The 19,593-nt window shown below is 35.5% G+C and overlaps 1 protein-coding gene across 1 annotated transcript; it reads right to left on the reverse strand.

Annotated features, from left to right (window-relative positions):
* Positions 1-3,087: 3,087 nt before the first annotated feature.
* On the reverse strand, positions 3,088-15,403 carry LOC113119821 (carcinoembryonic antigen-related cell adhesion molecule 1-like). Its single transcript, XM_026289489.1, has 10 exons — positions 15,285-15,403; positions 15,000-15,053; positions 14,282-14,566; positions 13,356-13,637; positions 11,860-12,129; positions 8,724-9,002; positions 8,088-8,342; positions 7,402-7,522; positions 4,402-4,447; positions 3,088-4,013 (listed from the first exon to the last, which is right to left on the reverse strand). The coding sequence occupies exons 1-9, from the start codon at positions 15,331-15,333 to the stop codon at positions 4,429-4,431; spliced, it is 1,614 nt and encodes a 537-aa protein (XP_026145274.1). The 5' UTR covers positions 15,334-15,403; the 3' UTR covers positions 3,088-4,013; positions 4,402-4,428.
* Between the last annotated feature and the right edge of the window lie 4,190 nt (positions 15,404-19,593).

The raw sequence follows: 19,593 nt of genomic DNA on the forward strand, positions 1-19,593 counted from the left end.
GGAGGGGGGAGCAACCGAAGTTATTTACTTTTTACTTGCACTAAAATTATCACTTAGTGCAATGGCAAGTAATGGCAAGTAACACATTTAATAAACATTCAATTTCGAAGTCAAATTAGTATTTTCTTGTTTTGTTTGCCACTTTTTTTTTTTTACATTTTTAAATTATAATTATTTTTTGCCGATTATTTAATGAAATTTTTATGGCAAACACCTCAGTTTTTGTAGCTATCTATCTATAATAATTTAGCCTAAACTGTGGCTACCATGGTATGTTCTCACTATTCAGAATAAAAAAGAAACCTACTGTATAAACATACTCATTCAGGCCTTGGATTAGATTTCTGAGGAGATGATAAATTGTGCTTTATGGCCAGTGCATACTTTGGTTTAGCGCACACATTCATGCATCAGTCAGGGAGTGTTGGAGAAACACCAAAGCCTCAACAGAACAGCAGGCGTGGCACTCGCAATTCACAACGGCCCGGCCTGACACTGACTAAACACACATTTGTTTCTTTTTTGACATTTACATTTATTGAATGGGTGCACACATTCAAGTCGAGTCTCCCACAGTGAAGGTATTAAGTACACCTCAGCTTTAAGGATCTTTCTGTTGACTAAGGGCCAATGAACCTACTCAACTGGTCACATATGAAAGGAGACCAGTGCAATTCAACACAGCTCCTTCACACCAGCCCAGGAACAGTGATAGTAACCTCCATGAAGAAGTGTCTTCAATAGGAATAAAAGAACTGCAAACAACATTATGATGTAAAGCCCATGAAATTAAAACGGTTAAATTGAGATTTATACATCTGAAAGCTGGATAAATAAGCTCTCCATTGATGCATGGTTTATTAGGATCTGACAATATTTTCAGATGAAAATCTGGAATCTGAGGGTGCAAATTTTTTTTTAAGTCTTAGCAATGCATATTACTAACCAAAAATTTACAGTAGGAAATTTACAAAATATCTTCATGGAACATGATCTTTACTTTTTGGATTTTTGGCATAAAAGAAATCAATTTTGACCCATTCAATGTATTTTTGGCTATTGCTACAAATATACCCCAGCGATTTAAGACTGCTTTTGTGTTCCAGGTTCATATACTGTATACAATATGCATTTATAACAATTAAGTCTTTCATTATGTACTACACAGAGTTTTGTCCAAACATATAGTTTCTATTTGTATCTTTTTTCTAAGAGCACAAAAATGTAAGGTCAATTTAAAGAATTCTTACTAAAATGGGTGTTTAACTTGTTCCTGTACGCAAATAAAAAAAAAGCGAATTGATTTTTAATTGACGATTTTTATTATTTTATATTCTGTGGCGAAAGAACACTTTTTGTAAGAAAAAAAGAGATCAGATTCAAGTCTTACAATTATTATTTTCTTGTTAATCAATGAATGACACAAAAAAGTTGGGCAGTTCAAACATTCTTTTTTTAAACACACAACAGTTACATAAAAGCAGAACGTTTAAAAAATAAATTATATTAAAAGAAACATTGAGCATTTAAAACATGACTGCACTGCACTTTGAGAGAATATAAACACCCAGTAAACAACCTGAGAACATTTCACAAATACATGTTGTTTGGTAACTATTCCATTAACTTTAATGCACTGAACAGTATTTGTGCACAAGAACAATTACTTAAAAAAAAAAAAAAAATGTCCATTTCAAATTTGACATTATCCAATTGCATTTGAAATTCTATCTATCCTATACAAAAAAAAAAAAAAACATTTCACATTCAATACAACACCTAATATTAGCTATTGCAAAGTACACAAGGTTAAGACGTTACCGTCTACACACTGTCATATGAGATCTGTCTCCACAGTGTGTTACAGTACAAACTAACCCTTAATTCAGTGTATCTGTGCTCAGACTCGTATGATTACCGGTCTCTCCACATCAACAGCCCAGACCACTAAAAACACACATGCTGCCAGAGATAAAACGGTCTACAGGTTTGCAAGGAGTTATAAAGCTCAGCATTTCATATGATATTTGTACGTTTTAATGCTAAAAGGGAGTTCAAATATAGTTAATGAATGTGTTAGTGTGTTTTTGTTGTCGATTTACACATATATACATATATATTAAGATGGTTCTGAATTGTGTTAGCGTACATCTAGTGTTAATGAAAGAGGGGCAAGAACATGTTATAAATCAGATTAGCTCATGAATATTATATTGTTCACCTCATAGTCCTCACTGGAGTGGAAGCTCTTTTTTATATTTAGATGTTTGTTCATTTAGCCCATATGACAAACAATATATTTTTATGTTAAGATTATATTATACAAATTATACATTATAATGTTATTTTATATGAATAATATAATGAATTATATTTTTTTTTTAAATTGAAAACACATTCTGTTTAAACCTTCAAATATTACATTATATATTTAAAGAGGCAAAACATGAAAAAAAAAAACTATGTTACAATCCAAAATTTCTGTTGAATGCATTTTTGTATATATATATATAATTTAGGACAATATATAATATATATTGGAAAATATATTTAGACTTAAAATATAGAACAAAAAATGTCCCAGACATATATAGAGATAATTAACTGAAAACTTATTCAAAATATATTTGTTCATTTTTCTGTCATTTATTTAACTTTCAATTTTTCAGAAATGTATTCTCAAATACAATTTCAAATATTTATTTGTAATAAATTGGAATATATATTTTCCATAAAGGAGCAGAGGCTTTTTGCTTTTTTTCAGCCATAAATCTTTAAATAAAGTTTATAAAAAAAAAAAATGAAGGGATTCATTTAGAAATCTCTAAAAATGAAGGGGAAATACCAGGAATAATGGCTGCTTCGTCCCTTATACAAACAAACAAGAAAAGACAAGCTGAGATTCTATATAGATGCATCTCAATCTAAAGAGATCGGAGTAACAGATCACTACAAGTTCTTCGAAATCCATGTCTTGGTCAAAGAGAAAATCTAAACAATGATGGAAAGAATCAATATCAGACATCTGATGATAAGAGAAAGAAAAAAAATAATGCTCACATGCCGGAACGCAATAATCGGCTTAAATCAGCATATTAACACTTTTCAGATTTAATCTTGAGATATGTTTGTCAACTCAAGGTGATTTAGAAAACAGGCCTGTTTTAGAAATCCACTGGAATCCTGATTACAGCAGGACGAATGGCTGTGGGGACGCCCACGGACAGAGTAGCAATTTCACTGCAAAACTGTGGTATGTCATTGTCCGCAAAAATGCATTTTTTTTTCCTGCTTCCCGAGTTCAAGCATGTTGGATCTCGCCTTACTCTTAAAATACAATATGTACAGCTCACTAAGACACGTGGGAACAGACGAGGGGGTTAAAAAAGTGTAGCAAACCATGGCAAAGGTGTAAGAAGCTTTTAATCTCGAAGGCACACTTTGCCATGAATGACCTTCCATCGACAGCTCAGCAGAGCCTTCAGCTTCAAGTCAAGTCGGCCCTGTATATCTTCTTTGCCTTGGGACATCCGGGTCTTAAAATCTCGATGTTTCAGTTCCTTGTGGGTGCGTTGAGATCTCAAACACGTGATGGTCTCGTCACTCCTCAGTGCATTTCAGGGTGGATTTTGTTACCCAAAACAGAGCTCTTTCAATCTGACCCCTGTGATGTCAAGCCGAGCTGTCGGTTTAGGGTCAGGTGAAGCATTGAGAGGGTGATGGAGGCTGGATCATGTTTCTTGAGGAACAAAGGAAGCTGTCCACTTCAGCCAAAGGAAGGAAGAGATGCAGATAAGTGTAGACGGTCTTGCCGTCTATCGTGTCCTTAAGATTGGGGTACGTTTGCACGGAGTATAACAATAGACATTTCTAAACACGTTGAGCGCCTGAAAGGGCCAAACCTTCAGTATTAAGTCACTTGTGAGGGCAGTTTTTCCAGTTGCCTTGATAGAAGGTTTTTGCAGATCAAAATGAGTGATTAATGGCTGAAGGATTGCTCTTGAAGATATGCTCTGAGGAAGAGATGTACATATCTGGTTACCCATGTAATGGATTTGTGAATGAAGACTGACAATACTTTCAGCACATCGACGGCACAGGTATTCCCCGTTTCCCATTAAAATAACACAACGGCAAGAGCAAAGCAGGCTTCTATTGCAGAAAGCTTCCCACACCCACTGTACAGACACAAAAACTAGTTTTCTTGCGACAGCAGAGCCACTCCTTTGTTGGTCCTTCAGATCGAATAATATCCCTTCTTTCTTTTTAAAGCATTTCTTTGCGAAAGGGTACAGAGTATCATGCAGGAAAGTCAACACCCTGAAGACATTGCATAGAGCTAGCATGGAAATCAACAGGAAATGAAGCTAAATAAATAATGTTATAATGCTATGCACTTACCAGGTCACTTCACAGCAACATCTCGCTTTAATATGGAGATGGAATGCTGAAGAAAAAAACGAGGAAATAATTACAACATGGACAGATTATAATATATTATGAATGAATGAGATAAACCACAAGGTAAAGAAAGAATGGGGGGTAGTCACTATAGGTAAACACAGAAACAATGAATCTGCACAACTAAAATAAAACCTCACAAATTACTGAGAACTCCCCTTACTCACATCATGAAATAACTTGGGCTAAAAGTCTATTTTTAATTAGCTTTAACTATTTTTATTGATTCAATTCAGTATTCAATGGGATATAACTGCACTAGCATTTGGGTTGGTAAGATTTATTTATTTTTTGTCATGTTTTCAATAAACTTCATTCTGGCTTTGCATTCTCAGCAAAGTTTGACTTCAAATGAAATAAGGTAACTTAGAAAGCACAAGTTTGGGGTGGTGCACACATGATGTCTAGGAAGGTGATTCACAATCTTTTGGAACACAGCCAACGTTGTTGCGCAATCATTAAAACCCTGTTAGTTGCAAACAAATTACACATTTTATGTTCTTCTGGTAATGTGATTACAGAGTGAAGAATATATTCTTGCAAAATACATTTCTTTGTCAGTGACAAAACAATCTGAACTACTCATGCGATGACAAATAGGCCAAGCCCTCATAGTGTTAATGAGACTTTATTGACATGTGCAACAGATAACAGAGCGAAATAACCAAGCAACAAGACAGACAGTTGTGCAAGGCTGAAACTGCTCCAGAAACACTCACAAGGTTAGGACGGTGAGACGTGTGTGGACATGACTGACATTCCAACCATATTCCTCAATGATCTCCTTTAAACTGTACTTCTAAATCCATACACCATACACCAGAGATTCGGATTAAAAGATAATTATATAGCAGGTAAATTAAAGTAGTTACGTCATTTCCTTACACATGAATCCTAAAGTCAATCAAAGAGGCTGACATTTAGTCTCAAATTAGAAAAAGAAGAGAGGTCCTTCAAATATTTCTTATATATGCATATATATTTATTAAAATAGCATTCATAACTGAGGCAGGATAGACCTCAGTGTAAAGACTTAATTTGTAATATATTATGAATGAATGCACTAAAGTTGTACGTTATCCATGACAGAAATCATAAAACAAATGAAGGGGAGTTTGCCTTCACTGCCTTCCAGAATACATTTGTCACAGATGAAAAACTCTAATTGCAACTTCCAGCTAAAGATCTGATACATTTTGAGGGTAAAACTCTTTAGATCTTTACACAAACTTTGCATTTCAGAAACTGAAACACATTTAAAAAATGGCAAATAAATGCAATGTACCACCTTCACCTGTGGTTTTACATGCAATGTGTGTGTGTTTGCATTTCTGTGAGTCGTGCTAGTTTCTTATCACATCTCTCTGTTAGGCTAATCAGTTTCATTTACATACGCTATTCCTCAAAGCTTAGTTTGCATTTCCAGTATTTCCTGTCCGTTCCATTTGCTGCTACACATGCTATCAAAATCCATTTAGGTAGGAACACAGGCCTTCTATGAAATTATCGGTATGAAGCTCCTCTTGTAGTGATTAGAGGTTTGTCTAAACAAGACCGATTTTTCCATGTACTATCATCTATCTGATAAAATCAATGTCAAAGTTATTCTAGACTAAATTTAAAAAACATTGTCCTCTAGTTTCTTTATCATCTCAGCACAAGATAGGAATGTAAGCTGCGGTCTGCTTTCAGAGTCAAGCGTAGAAAGGTTGGGTGTGAAAGGCTTGGCAAACAGACCTCACCACTTTGAGTACTTGGCGGTAAAAGATTTGAGGAAGGAAAGAGTGTAGAGAAGAGACAACTATTGATTTTAGAGCACAAAGGCAATAAAACGCCCATAGAGCAACAGTAAACCCAAAAAATAAAAATTCTAAATTTTAAGCGCGATGATATTCCAAACGTTCCAAATTCGCTAAAAAAGATAAAAAACATCAGAACTTTCTGATATGGAATATGTGAGTCATACAAGTCAACTACTTTTAGTTTTTCTTCCCTGTTTGGGTTTGAAACAGGTTTTTGAATGACGTGACTGAGTAAACAATGACAGATTTTTCAGTTTTATAGTAACTTTTCCATTAACAGCCCATGCTACGGGTTCTGTACAGTAAATCAGCATATTAAACCGATTTCTGAAGGATCATGTGACACTGAAGACTAGAGTAATGATGCTGAAGAGTCAGCTTTGCATCACTGGAATAAATTACATTTGAAAATATCAAAAACAGTCATTTTTAACTGAAATAATATTTCACAATATTGCTATTTTTCTTAAATGCAGCTTTGAGGAACATTGGACAAACATCGTACCAACCCCAAACTTTTCAAATGATACTGATGAATTAGTAGGATTACATTACCAAATACAAGTGCTTAACTAAATTCAGAGTTACATACCACAGACAAGACTGAACAATACTGCCACATTATTAGCACTGTACCTTCACACTAACACCACAATAAAAGACAGTGGAGTCACGAAAGAAGAATAATCACTTCATTTCATTTTAAATAGCCTCTTCCAATGTGCCTGGAATGGAATCAGGAAGTGGCAAAATGCATCATATCCTTTCTGGCAATTACAACACATGTGGGCTGAAGGCTTACTGATTGATACTGTTATGTGTAATGTCACCGAAACCACACCCGTATCCTGTCAGGTCAAGATGTTAAGTGATGAAGTTATTTGTATGTACTGTCATCATGTCACTGCCTAATTATTAGTTTTAAACATCTGAGGATATAAACAAATTATAAGGATGAGATGGGGCGACGTAGAGAGTAAAGATCTACAAGCTATGAATGTGACGAGAAAGAGACAACTGACAGCTTTTGAGGCTTAATGGTGATTATCATACAAAATCATTTCGAATCAAACCTACATTTATATGCACTGGATTCATGAAGATGACAGGAGGGTAGAAGAATGAATTTTAGACTCACTCTGTGTTGGACTTTTTGTTGCACTTTACACAACAAACGATGATGATCACGGCCAGAATCACGGCAATTACGATCCCAGCAATTGCTCCACCAGACAGGCCCTCATCTACCGTACCGACCTCTGCAAAACAGAAGGTGTTTAGATTATTATAGACCAGACACACACACACTTCACAAACACAACAAATGAAAATCACATATTGTGTCTAAACACATAAACTATCATGCTGCAACACCTGCATATGGCCGATAATTTTAACCACCCCATAAATGTGTGCACATTATTTTATTCAGAAAACAGGCCAAACTAATTGGGGAAACTTAGTATTATTTTTATTTTAACCAAATTTAAAAAAATAAACAAATCAATAAAGAAATATCATTATAATACCTTATGAACTGTAAAGTATTTAAATAAATACTACTTAGATAGTATTACAATACATTATATACATAATAATACTATATTAACATTTTATAATCATATTATTAAATTATTATAATACATGAAAATGTAAATTAACATGATAAACAAATATTAACTTATTACTGAATTAATAAGTCTTGCCAATATATCAGTATTTGAATTACAAAAATTCTAAACCGATAATATCTGTACCGATACTATTAGATTTTATGTTTTGAGAGCAAAGAATGGGAAAGAATTGCTGAACTACCACGTTTACCTGTGACTGCGAGATTGTGTGTTATTTTTTTCGCGATTCCTGTGATAGAGTTGAATGCCTCGCAGGAGTACGAGCCACTGTCCTTGACACTGGCCTTGTCAATAATGATGTCTGCCTGGCTGATGTTCAGTAATGTATCATTGAGCTTCCATGTGAATACACTGGGAGGAAAAGAGTCTGCAGAGCAATTTAATACTGCACGTTCTTCAAACTTTACCGCCTTCTTCCCTTCAATTTTCACCGCTACTGGACCATCTGAGGGACATCAGAGAGATTGGCTCAGTTAGAAAGGTTACATTTACATCAGAGCAATGCAAACAAACAGTCGTAAACTGAAGCAGAAAGGAAACCACCACCATTTGCAAACAAGATAATGTTTAATGTTTAGACGAGACAACAAAAGAGAGGTGATACATGAATCACCATGTCCTAAGCAGGCATTTTAAACGTCACGTCTGGTTGGGTCACAGTGAATGTTGATTATTTGTATGTAAAACCCTTTTTTAAAGTTGATTGCTTTATTTTAATTTAATGCAACAGTTTATGTGAGAATAAATGCACTGTATGATCGTTCACTGTGAAAAGCATCTCACATAAACAGTATTTCAATGAATGTCTCCTTTCTTGGATACTTACAGCTGACCACCATCACATAGGTGCTTTCGTCTTGGTTGACTTTGTTCTTCAGTTGGCACTTGTAGTTGCCAGCATCCTCTTTAACAACTTTAACAATGGTCAGAGTTTTCTTGTCAGCTGAGAGAATTACACGGTCACTAGGAACGACAGGTTTGCTTTCCTTCAGCCATTCTGCGCTGTCAGCTTTACCAGCAGCTGCTGAGCAGGTGATGTTGACCTCGCTGATGCCATCGATGAGAAGTGATAAGGAGCTGGAGATATTTGTTCCAGATAAGGCCTCTAGAAGAACACAACAGAAGAGAAGAGAAGTGGTGCTTTGAGAATATGGACCCTCTTTACAAGGTGAAAAACAATTCTAAAGTTCACCAAGGCTGCATTTATTTGAAATACAGATATATATTATTATAAATTAATAATAACTTTTATATGTTTCAAAACGTAACTTATTTGTGATCATACTGAATTTTCAGCATCATTACTCCAGTGTCACATGATCCTTCAGAAATCACTCTAATGTGCTGATCTGTTGCTCAAGAAACACTTCCTATTTTATATATATATATATATATATATAAACTGATGTTCTGCTTAATATTTTTGCGGAAAATAAAATAAAAAGAACAGCATTTGTTTGAAATAGAGACCTTTTATTGTCGTTGTAATGAAGCCATGCTGAATAAAAGTATCAATTTCTAATGTGAATATTTTACTGTCACTTTTTATCAATTGAATTAATCCATGCTGAATAAAAGTATCAATTTCTTTCAAAAGAAATAAAAAAAACATACCGACCATGAACTTTTGAATAGCACTATAAACGGCACACAACTGGGATTGGACATTTTAAACTTCATTTAGATGGTGGCTTACATTAAAAGGCGCAAAGACAATCCTGGCCAGGATTTCTAAATTATCTTTGTTTTACCATTGTTTTCAGACCTGCTGAAGTTAATGACTATAATGTAGTTTGACCAATAGCGTGCAGGCATTCTACAAAATCGACCAATCGAGGCAAATATGCGTACATAATTTATGAGCACTGTAGAAAGCATGTCAATAACAATGAAAGGATTTTAAAAAATTACAAGACATTTTAGACAATTCAGAAATCCCGGCCAGGACGTGAGTGGAAAAAAACAATCACCTTTCAATCTGGCCGCGTGAAATAATCTCTCAATGGGTTTTCTCAACAAAATCTCTCACCATAGAGTTTACTTTTGACCATCGCCTTCTCTGGCACTACTCTCTTGTTTTTTTCAGACATCATTACTGTGGAATGTTCCAGTCTGATTCAGACTCATTGCATTTACCAAATACCTGCGACTCTACCATTTAGCACATTTTGTCTTCCACTCCGCTGCTTGTGTTTTTAGTTTCGGGTAAGATACATTAACAGCTGCATATTAACACTCAAATCATCTAGAAAAAATGCATTCTTCATATTAGATCGTTAAATCTGTTTTGCATGAACAGTTTGCATTAAAATTTTAAACAAAATCAATGACACAAGAACTTTAAGATCAACCCTGCACTGACAGATCACTCACGGTATACTGTGAGTGAAACCTTAACCAAGCAGTACCTGCCCAAACTCTATGTTACATCAGACCATTTGTATTCTGCTTTCTTTAGTGTGTGGGTTTCACACACGTGGAAACACCTCAGGGGAAGCACTGTTCTTTACAAAAGCCACAGAGCCTGAGACCATGGGTTCAGAAGCCATGCACAATCAATCTGCCCTCAATCAAAGAAAGCAGAACATTCCTGTAACTTCTACCCACTAACATGAGCCGAGGCAGACCTCAGAGCAAAGCAGAGGAACAGGTTCACTTTTAAGACGGGTAGCCATTTTAAATAAAAACAAAGAGACAAACAGCTGTTGCTAGGTAATATAAAACAAAAGTATAGTTCACCCACAAATGACAATTTTGTCATAACGTCATTTCAACCTTGTATTACTTTTTTTCAGTGTAACAAAGGACAAAGTCTGAAGAGTTACCAGTTGACATTTTTTTTTTACATGCAATTACAATGAACAGGAGCCTGAAGATTTCAAGTTTTTCAACTAATGAAAATGCATCTTCGCATGACTTATACTCTATATTCAAAATCTTCTGAAGCCATGCAATAGCTTCGTGAGAAATTTAAGTCATCATTTAAACCGGTTTTGTTAACCAGGTCAATGAATACATTTAAAAAGGACCATTAAACACATGAAGAAGAGCTGTTGGAAATGTCAAGATTGTTTTTGTGAGTCTCTATCCGTTTCTCACTTAAAGTTATCGTAGGATTTTGGAAGATATATGCATGAAATGTAGGACATGAGTCTTTTTTTATGCGGTCTTTGTGTCGTTTTTAAAGTTTGAAAGCCTCAGTTCCCACTCTTTGTGATTGCAATGGAGAAGTGCAACCAGCAGCAATTCACTTTTTGTGTTCCAGGCAAGAAAGTCATGCAGGACTGGGATAGCACGAGTAAATAATGACTTAGAGTTACCATTTCTAGGTAAACTAACCCTACAACATTTAACAGAAATCTCAAATCTCATTTTAGTTTCGTTTCCATTATCTTTTCAAGGCAAATATGTGTGTTCCTCTTCCAGAGTACCCACTTTTTAAATTTTTTTTTATTAATCCTCATCTCACTTCTTGGCAATTAAGTCACCATGGTAAAGCATGTCCATCTCTGTACTGCTCCACTGCTAATCAAAAGATTTCAATGGATGTCTTTACCTGCACTCTTAAAAACAATGGTGGCTCTATATATTAAAAGGGCCTCTAAAAGGCTTTTCTAAAATAAGAATATCCATATACAAATAAGGGTATTCAAATACAAAATATGCAAGAACATCATTACTGTAGCTTACATGGTCAGTGATTTTCTAAAAAACATTTATAATTATCAGTTTAACTTGAGAATTTGAGTACACACACATACACACACTTATATATTTATAAATAAATAAATATAAAACTTTCTCATTGGTTCTTAATGGAAGAACCAGTTATTTAGTGGACTGTAGGCTATGCATTTGCATTTACTCAGAATACTGTAATACTGTAGTAGTACTAGAGAAACACACACAACTGATGAAACTTGTTTGTATTCAAAGCATCTGACTTTAGGTTTCTGACTTACCCAGAACAGACACCACAGCGACCTGTGAGGAAAAGTAGCGATTGGTCTTTGCATTAAAGGCCACACAGCTATAGTTTCCACTGTGTTTTTCCTCTAAACTGGTGAGAGTAATGTTGGCCGTGGTCTTCTGAGGCATCGCCTCACCATTAAACATCCACTGGAGCTGAGCAGGAGGGTCAGACTGGGCTGAGCATGCAAGGGTTAAATTAGAGCCTTTCTTGAGAAATGAACCTGTTGGAGTTTGTGTCATGACGACATTCTCTGGGCCATCTAGACAGACATGGGAGAAAGAGACGATAAAAAAGAGGCACAAGCAAAGGTTAATAAAGTGCTTGCAAGGCAGCTATGTTTTATGGATTTTTGCAAAAAATTTCCCAATCCTTTTTTTAGGAAATAGAATTCTAGTCTTTGAAAAAAAAGGCTTAACAATAAATATAAGAATAAGTTTTTACTAGAAGAAAAACATCAAACATTGTGCCATGTTACACCATTTCACATATTCCATTTGATCAAGATATTGTAAATGCTTATCTATAGATGAAGATTATGTGTTTTGAGTATCTGGATGTGGTTATAGTTCAGGCCAGTGAATTCTACTGCAGCTCAATTATTTTATTTTATTTTATTTTTTTGAAAGCACTGAGAGTCTCTGCTGCAATGCATTTACTTTATGACCACACTATGCACTTCAAAGATATTTAATCTGTAAATGCACACATGCACAAATAAACCATACTTTAACACTTTCATCCTCTTCCTGCAGTTCACAGACTCATTCACTACCCTATTTAATCTAAGCTTCAGAACCTGTCTGTACTAGAAAGTCTCTTCTGATCGATGCTTTCATGTGTTCTTTCTAGTGCACACCTTCTGCAGAGACAAAGTGCATATAGTAGAAACAAGACAATCTCAACATATCTCCACTAGCACCAGAGCTGCTGTGGTAAATTTGCAACTTTACTGCAAGTACTTGTATGCACAGAATTGTGTTAAATTATGTGAATCACATAATCTTTTTTGTACAATTAGGATTATTACACTAATGCACTAATGAAACTAATGAAACTACTGAATTCAGATGATAGCTGAGGAAGAGGCTGAAATTAAAAGTAACTTACATTCATTTAAAAACAGTACATTCTGACCAAACCTGGACAATAACATTTTCTAGGCACCTAAGTGCAAACCTTTAGTTAAAAACAACGTAAATGGTGACTGTTCCTCACACAAAGACATTGAATGGCTTTAAACTGCTTTTAATATAGTGCAGATGTTGTGTGCACCCCTCATGTTGCTTTTTGTCTAGCTTTAAAGACATGGTCACTATGAATGGTCACTCCATGAAAAGTATTGCCTCAACAAAAAGGTTACATCATATGGGCTTGGAACAACATAAGGGTGAATAATCAATGACAACCTTTTGGCCGAACTGTTCCTCTAAGGCATTTGTGTATTTGTCTTAGATTAAGCATGTGTGGGTGTGATCAGGTACGTACAGCTCACAGTGAGATTGAAGGGAGCGCTGGTCCCTGACTCCAGTGCGTTCTTTGCAATGCAGAAGATGGGTCCTCGCAGATCTGTACGGCGAACTCCAGCGATAGTTAGCTCATTGCCAACTTCATTTAGTTTCATATGTGTGCCATCCCCCACCAAAGGGACTGAACCGTTCAGCCACTTGTAAGTAAAGGAGCCTTTGGCAGAGCAGGAAAGAACCACGGTGCTGTTGAACTCTACAGGTTCAGGTGGATTGGACGAAATCTTGACATCAGTTATGGGCTCTGGAAAAAAAAGAATAGAACCATGGATTGGGTTCATTCAGAAACATCTTTGCGGTTGCTTAGACCTTCCCAGGGAAAGAAACCTAAGGTTAAGTGGCTAGCTGAAGGGCATAATAGTGACAGGTCATGACTTGCTTTTTGGGCGATCCAGCCAACAACCACTGGATAACCAACCCTTAGATTTAACAACATACTGTACATCATACATCAAAAAAGTCTCCTAAAAAGATCTAAAATCTCTGTAAATGCTTGATTTCAAGTCAATGGATGAATGTCTTTAAAATGAATCATATTGCAATATTTTTAAAGAAAATAACAAAATGAGTCATCACTATATTATCCATTTGGGTTGATTCGATCATATCATTCATCGTTCTCTAAAGCCTAATGCAAATTGCATATTACCCGAAATTAACCCACTGTTCAGTTGTGAAATTAACTGTTTTTGTGATCCAGTGCAGCACAAGAACTGCTATAAAGTTTACTTTTTGCATCCAACTACTGCTTTTAGCAAATTTGTGCAGACTTGAACCTTCAACCTTTCATTCATCTTCAGACTTTCAAACACTAGGCTTCTCCAACATGGTGTCTAGTCTGTAACTACACAGTATACCTGAAGATTGCACTTTATAGACAATACTTACCAAGAACCTCAAGATCAATCCGTCCATTCAGTGACCTTCCTTGCAAATTGACTATATTGAGAGTATATGCCCCTTCATCCTCCTTCACCAGCGGCCCGAGCTGAAGCTCACATGTTGTTTGATTGTAGATGACTCTGCTGGTGTATTTCTCATCAATGTTAAAGGTGTTTGTTACTTTGATATTTGTAATTATCGATGTAATTACTGCAGCTTTATTGAAATTCCATGTTACGGTTACAAAATCCTGTGTTGAGGTGATTGTTGTCTCGAAGGTCACATTTTTACCTGGTTTAATGAGGTAAGGAGAAATCTAGATTAAAACAGCTCTGTTAAGTTCTTAGAAACATATGTAATATTTTATGAATAGCTTCATACATTTTTATTAATATTAAGATTTAAAGAACAAACGGTCTACAGAAATTATACTCAAATACTGTCCTTGCACCTTGAATAAATGTGAGTACACAGTAGGTTTTCGTCACGTGGCAACAAAATGGCTTAGTTATGCCACACTGAGTTTGATTTGATTGACATTTTTCAAGTAAATGTAAATAAACTATTAAATTATATTCTAAAATAAATAATGCATTGTGGCAAACTTCTTAAATATCAAATTACTACATATTCTCCCCCCAAAGATTTCTGGACATTTTTAAAATGAACAAATAACAGAAAACAAAAACACACCGAACCAATGATAAACCATACATGGACTCACCTACAACGCCTTTCACTTTGTCGGTGAGAAGCGGGCTGCCCTCGGAACAGCATCCTATTAGAGGAACGATTTTCAGTCAGGACACTTAACGTGAACTAAAGCATTGAAATTAAACTATTTAAAATATAAATTAAACTACATTATACATTATGTCCTGATATAGGCCTACTGTTTAAAAGCTTTCAATATTTTTTAGATACAACATTTAAGTTTCTGAAATGTTAAAATAAAAGATTACATGTGCTAAGTGATATTTTTGTCTTAAATTTTTTGTTTTTATCTTACCAAGAGCGGCCAAAATGAGCAAAGGCAGCCTAAAGTTAGAGAAATCCATATGGAGAGATGCGAGTCCCTGGAGCTACAGACAGGAATGCGCGACGGTGAGACTTCTCTGGAAGAACTTGAGAAAGTCAACGCGACACACCCAAGCATTTACCCGAACCCGCCCCGTTCAACCTGTACTCTTCCGTTCTCATCATTGACCGAGCTTCAGAAAGGTGAACATTGCCCCCTAGACTTCATTTGTCACTGGCATTTTGTTTCTTACCATTTTAAAAGCACGCAGCAGGTTGCATATTTGCACAGAATACTTAATCAGAGAATGTAAACAAACTGTCAGTATAAATTAAAAAAAATAAATAAAAATAAAATCAAAATAAAAAGTTTTTTTTATTATTATTAAATAAACATTAAATACAAAAGTAAAGTAAGAACAAGATCAGGCTGTTGTATTAACACTACAATATATGCACATACAAATAAAACATGAATAATAAAAATATTTAAATTTTACATATAAAATATATAAATATATATATATTGAATTGAAAAATTGAATATATACTGTATATATATGTGTGTGTGTGAAAATAACTGAATGATTTATTTATTTATTTTATGTGTATTAAAACTTATAATTAAATAAAATAAAATCATACTTCTTCTTAGGAACAGTTGCAGATAACATTAAACTACACTTTAAAGGCTAATGTGGGGATGGGCATGTATTTTTTGCTTCTACTGACTCCTAGTGTCAAAATGAGACAATTCATGCTTGCATATGGCTGTAGCAAAAAAAAAAAAAAAAAAAAAAAAAGGGAACAACAGTTGGTAATTGTAAATTGGTAATAAGGATCTAATTTTTAAAAGCTTAAAGGAGCTCAACAAAAATATTGGATCACTTTTTCCCCATTGCATGTGACAGTGTCTTAGATCAATGTATTTACATCTGTTCTCTCTTACCTTACCATTTTGACATGATCTGAAAAGGTGTTTTACCTAATCTAGCAGACTGTCTCTTTGAATATGCTCCCATGTTAATAAATATAGTGCTTTGGGACTAGTCTTTGCAAAGGAATATTTAAGAGTTTGTCTGTGAATACTGTGTCTGCCCCCCTGCCACATGCTGCTCCCCTTCCTCATCCATCCTGCAGTCAAAGGACATGCAGCTGCGCTTGTGTGTAGTTCTGTGAGAACACCTTACAGAGACAGATGCCTTTGAAATACACAGTCGTCTGTGAAGCTTTACAGATGTTCATACTTCTTACAGTGATCCCCTGGAGAGCTGAATGACAGTAGAACAACACTGCTGGCAGTCGGTCTGCTCAAGAGTGAGCTGAAACTGAAAAACAATTATTTAAGATAACACCATTTTCTGATTTATGTCTACCTCCAACTAATAACTGCCCAGGGGTGTTGCATATAGGAAATGAGTGAACTGACTTGCCATCACATGTTTTCTTATCTAGTAGTACAGGGCCCCAAATTAGACATTTTTTTACCCTTCAGGGAGAAAAAATATCAAGTTGATACATATTTTGAAATAAGTATTGCTGAAAGCTATCAGTATAGTTAAATTCTTGTCCAGCTGTAAGTTGTTTACTATATCTCTATTTATAGCTTTATAATAAGGTATAATGCAATGCCACGGTTTTGGGACAATTTATGAGAAATGACTCTTTAAATTGACTTTTCTATGCACTGAAGGATAATTATTTCAAATTAAAGATGTTTTCTTTTATGAATCATTAATCAAACAAAGAGAAAATCCTGGCTTTTAAAATAGTATACAGTATTCAGAAATGTCAACTATAGAAATCCTATAAAATTTTTCGTTTTCATCACTTCCGCAGAGTGCATCAGGGACATTATGTCTATACTAGTGCATATTAAGTGCATACTGTGCATTTATTGGGGGGGGGGGGGGGGTACTAGGGTCAATTCTGGTTCATTTGGTGTCCAAAACAAAACACAATATGAATAAACAGGGGAAGACACCCTTTAATTACAGTACTTTTTTTTTTTTGCAACTAAGATTTCCAGTAGCCTAGTGAGAATCCTAAATTGAGCCTATATTGTTTTAACTATATAGCTTGATAAATTTATTTTCAAAAAATAGAAGCTTTGACTTCAAGTGGGTTAATTATTTCAGAATTTTAATTTTAAAGCTGTGGAAGTTGCAACTTAATGAGACCGACCAAATTTGCACATGTACATGAATGATTTTTGCCACAGCAATATACCTACAAAAATTTTCGGAAAAATCTTCGGAATTAAATAAAAATCCAATAATGTCAGAGACCATGTGTGGGGCACAACATCTGAGGTTAAATATTTTAAATACATGATTAAAGCATTTATCTCTGTAATGTTCTGACCCTTTCACTAGGTCTAGAAGACTGTTTAAACATAGATTCTCATTTTGTCCTTTTCTGTATTTTCCTTTAAGATAGAGTTGCTCATTTCACTTGAGCTCACAGTCGATGCTTCTTCCTATGTTTTCTTATTTTGCTGCCCTAATTTTACCCCAGACACCCAGGCCAGAACATTACATAAAACACACTGCATTCGTCTGTGAACATCTAGATGTAGCTCCTATCCTCTGGTAATGCTTCTGTCAACCACTGGAAGGCAGTTTTGTACAGATTATTTCACCTTGTTTTCTCTGTTGCATGTAAAAGCACAAAAAGCTCATCTTATCATATCCCTTTGTGTAATTCATAATTAAATGTCAGGTTTCCTCGAGAATACTGTATGTGTGGGAATGATTTAATATCACCTGTCCTGCTGAATTCTAAATCTTAAACGGTGTGATCTGGTTACAGTTTGCTAAATGACGCGTTTAGTGTAGTGTGTGACTCACCTGTGCTTGTCCTTCAAAGAATGCTTAAACATTTAATTGTAAACATAATAGACCCATCCGATTACAAACATACAAAGAACCTAGCTGTAGCATTCAACACAACAATTGTGTCCTAACAAGGTGAGACACAAGGAAATTGCCTATCCACAATGAAAGCGGGAAAAGCTACACGGCATGATTCAAACAAACCACTTCATGTAAACATCTCGGTAAACTGACTAGCGACTACCTGCTTTTCACGATAGCAGCAAGAGACATTAAATAAAAATGAATATTTGTAAGAGCCCTGTAAACAACCAGGCAGGCATTATTAGAAACAATTACTATAAGAACTTCTGTAGAATTAAATACTTGCGGTTAAAGCTTTTCTTGCACTGGATTTAAATTTTGTACAGGAATATGACGGTTATGTTGAGCAGGGTTTTGGACCAATGATATTCCACTATGGGCGGGGCCACACAGAAGGACTTCGCGGGGATTGGCTGCGCACGGAAAAGGATGAAATTTCAGACGAGAGAGAATGTGAGAGAACGTGTTTTTATATATATTTTATATATAGATTTATATGTATCTTTTCCACTTGTTCCTGCACACGTCCTCAGAATAAACCAGGCGGCAAGGAAGTCGACCGGGAGTTGAAGTCGGCGGCTTGCTGCCATCTTGTAGCAGAACTTCACTTGCGTTAGCATTCCCACTGACTCCCATTCATTTTAGCGTCACTTTGACAGCGAATAACTTTACATCTGAGGCGTTTAAAGACTCAGTTTGTCCATTATTCATTTCTAAAGATACACGACAATGTATTAAGGGCTCCATTACCTTCTATGTTACATTATGGCCCCGTAGAAACAGTTTTTGTAAAAAAATAGGCTAACAATTGCTTCATAAACACTCGACTCTCTGTCACATTACCGTGCAGACAGAAGGAGAAGCTCCCAGGCAATTAACTTAATATGGCGTACTGGCATTACATTTTAAAATACTATACAAAATAATTAATCAGAATACTTACTCCTGCTCACTCACGACAAAGAACTCCCCGCTCAAGCTCGCCGTCTCTGCAAGATTAACGATGGCAGTTTTCACGCACAGCTACTAGAAGATTTACATCTGTCAGACAGGTTGCTGACGTCGTCAAGCTTCGTTTGAGTCTGCGCGTCAGAAACAGAAGTGCTAAAAAAACGCTAAAAATGGGCTTCAATTGTCTCAGTTGAGTTCCAATGGGGTCGCTGTGTCCATTTCTTTACTGTCTATGGAATAAACGCATTATCTTGTTAGCGAAAAGTAGCTGTAGGCTATATTAGGGGGAAAATAGTTGTAAAAAAAACAGCAGGAAGGCCGCGGGTCGATAAACGTGTACGTGACTCAAAAGTTAAATGTGTATTTACAACACACTCTTCCAAGCGAGGTCCTTTTTTATTCCTGAAATATGAACTTGTGTGTGATACTTGT

Source organism: Carassius auratus, chromosome 19 (genome assembly GCF_003368295.1).
Source record: "Carassius auratus strain Wakin chromosome 19, ASM336829v1, whole genome shotgun sequence".
Lineage (NCBI taxonomy): Eukaryota > Metazoa > Chordata > Actinopteri > Cypriniformes > Cyprinidae > Carassius > Carassius auratus.

What these genes read in the sequence shown, in the direction of transcription:
- LOC113119821 (XM_026289489.1), bottom strand. Translation starts at nt 15,333, where the DNA reads ATGGATTTCTCTAACTTTAGGCTGCCTTTGCTCATTTTGGCCGCTCTT. An exon ending in CAAAGTGAAAGGCGTTGTAG is followed by an intron (nt 14,567 to 14,999) that starts GTGAGTCCATGT and finishes TCATTAAACCAG; the next exon opens with GTAAAAATGTGACCTTCGAG. An exon ending in GATTGATCTTGAGGTTCTTG is followed by an intron (nt 13,638 to 14,281) that starts GTAAGTATTGTC and finishes TTTTTTTTCCAG; the next exon opens with AGCCCATAACTGATGTCAAG.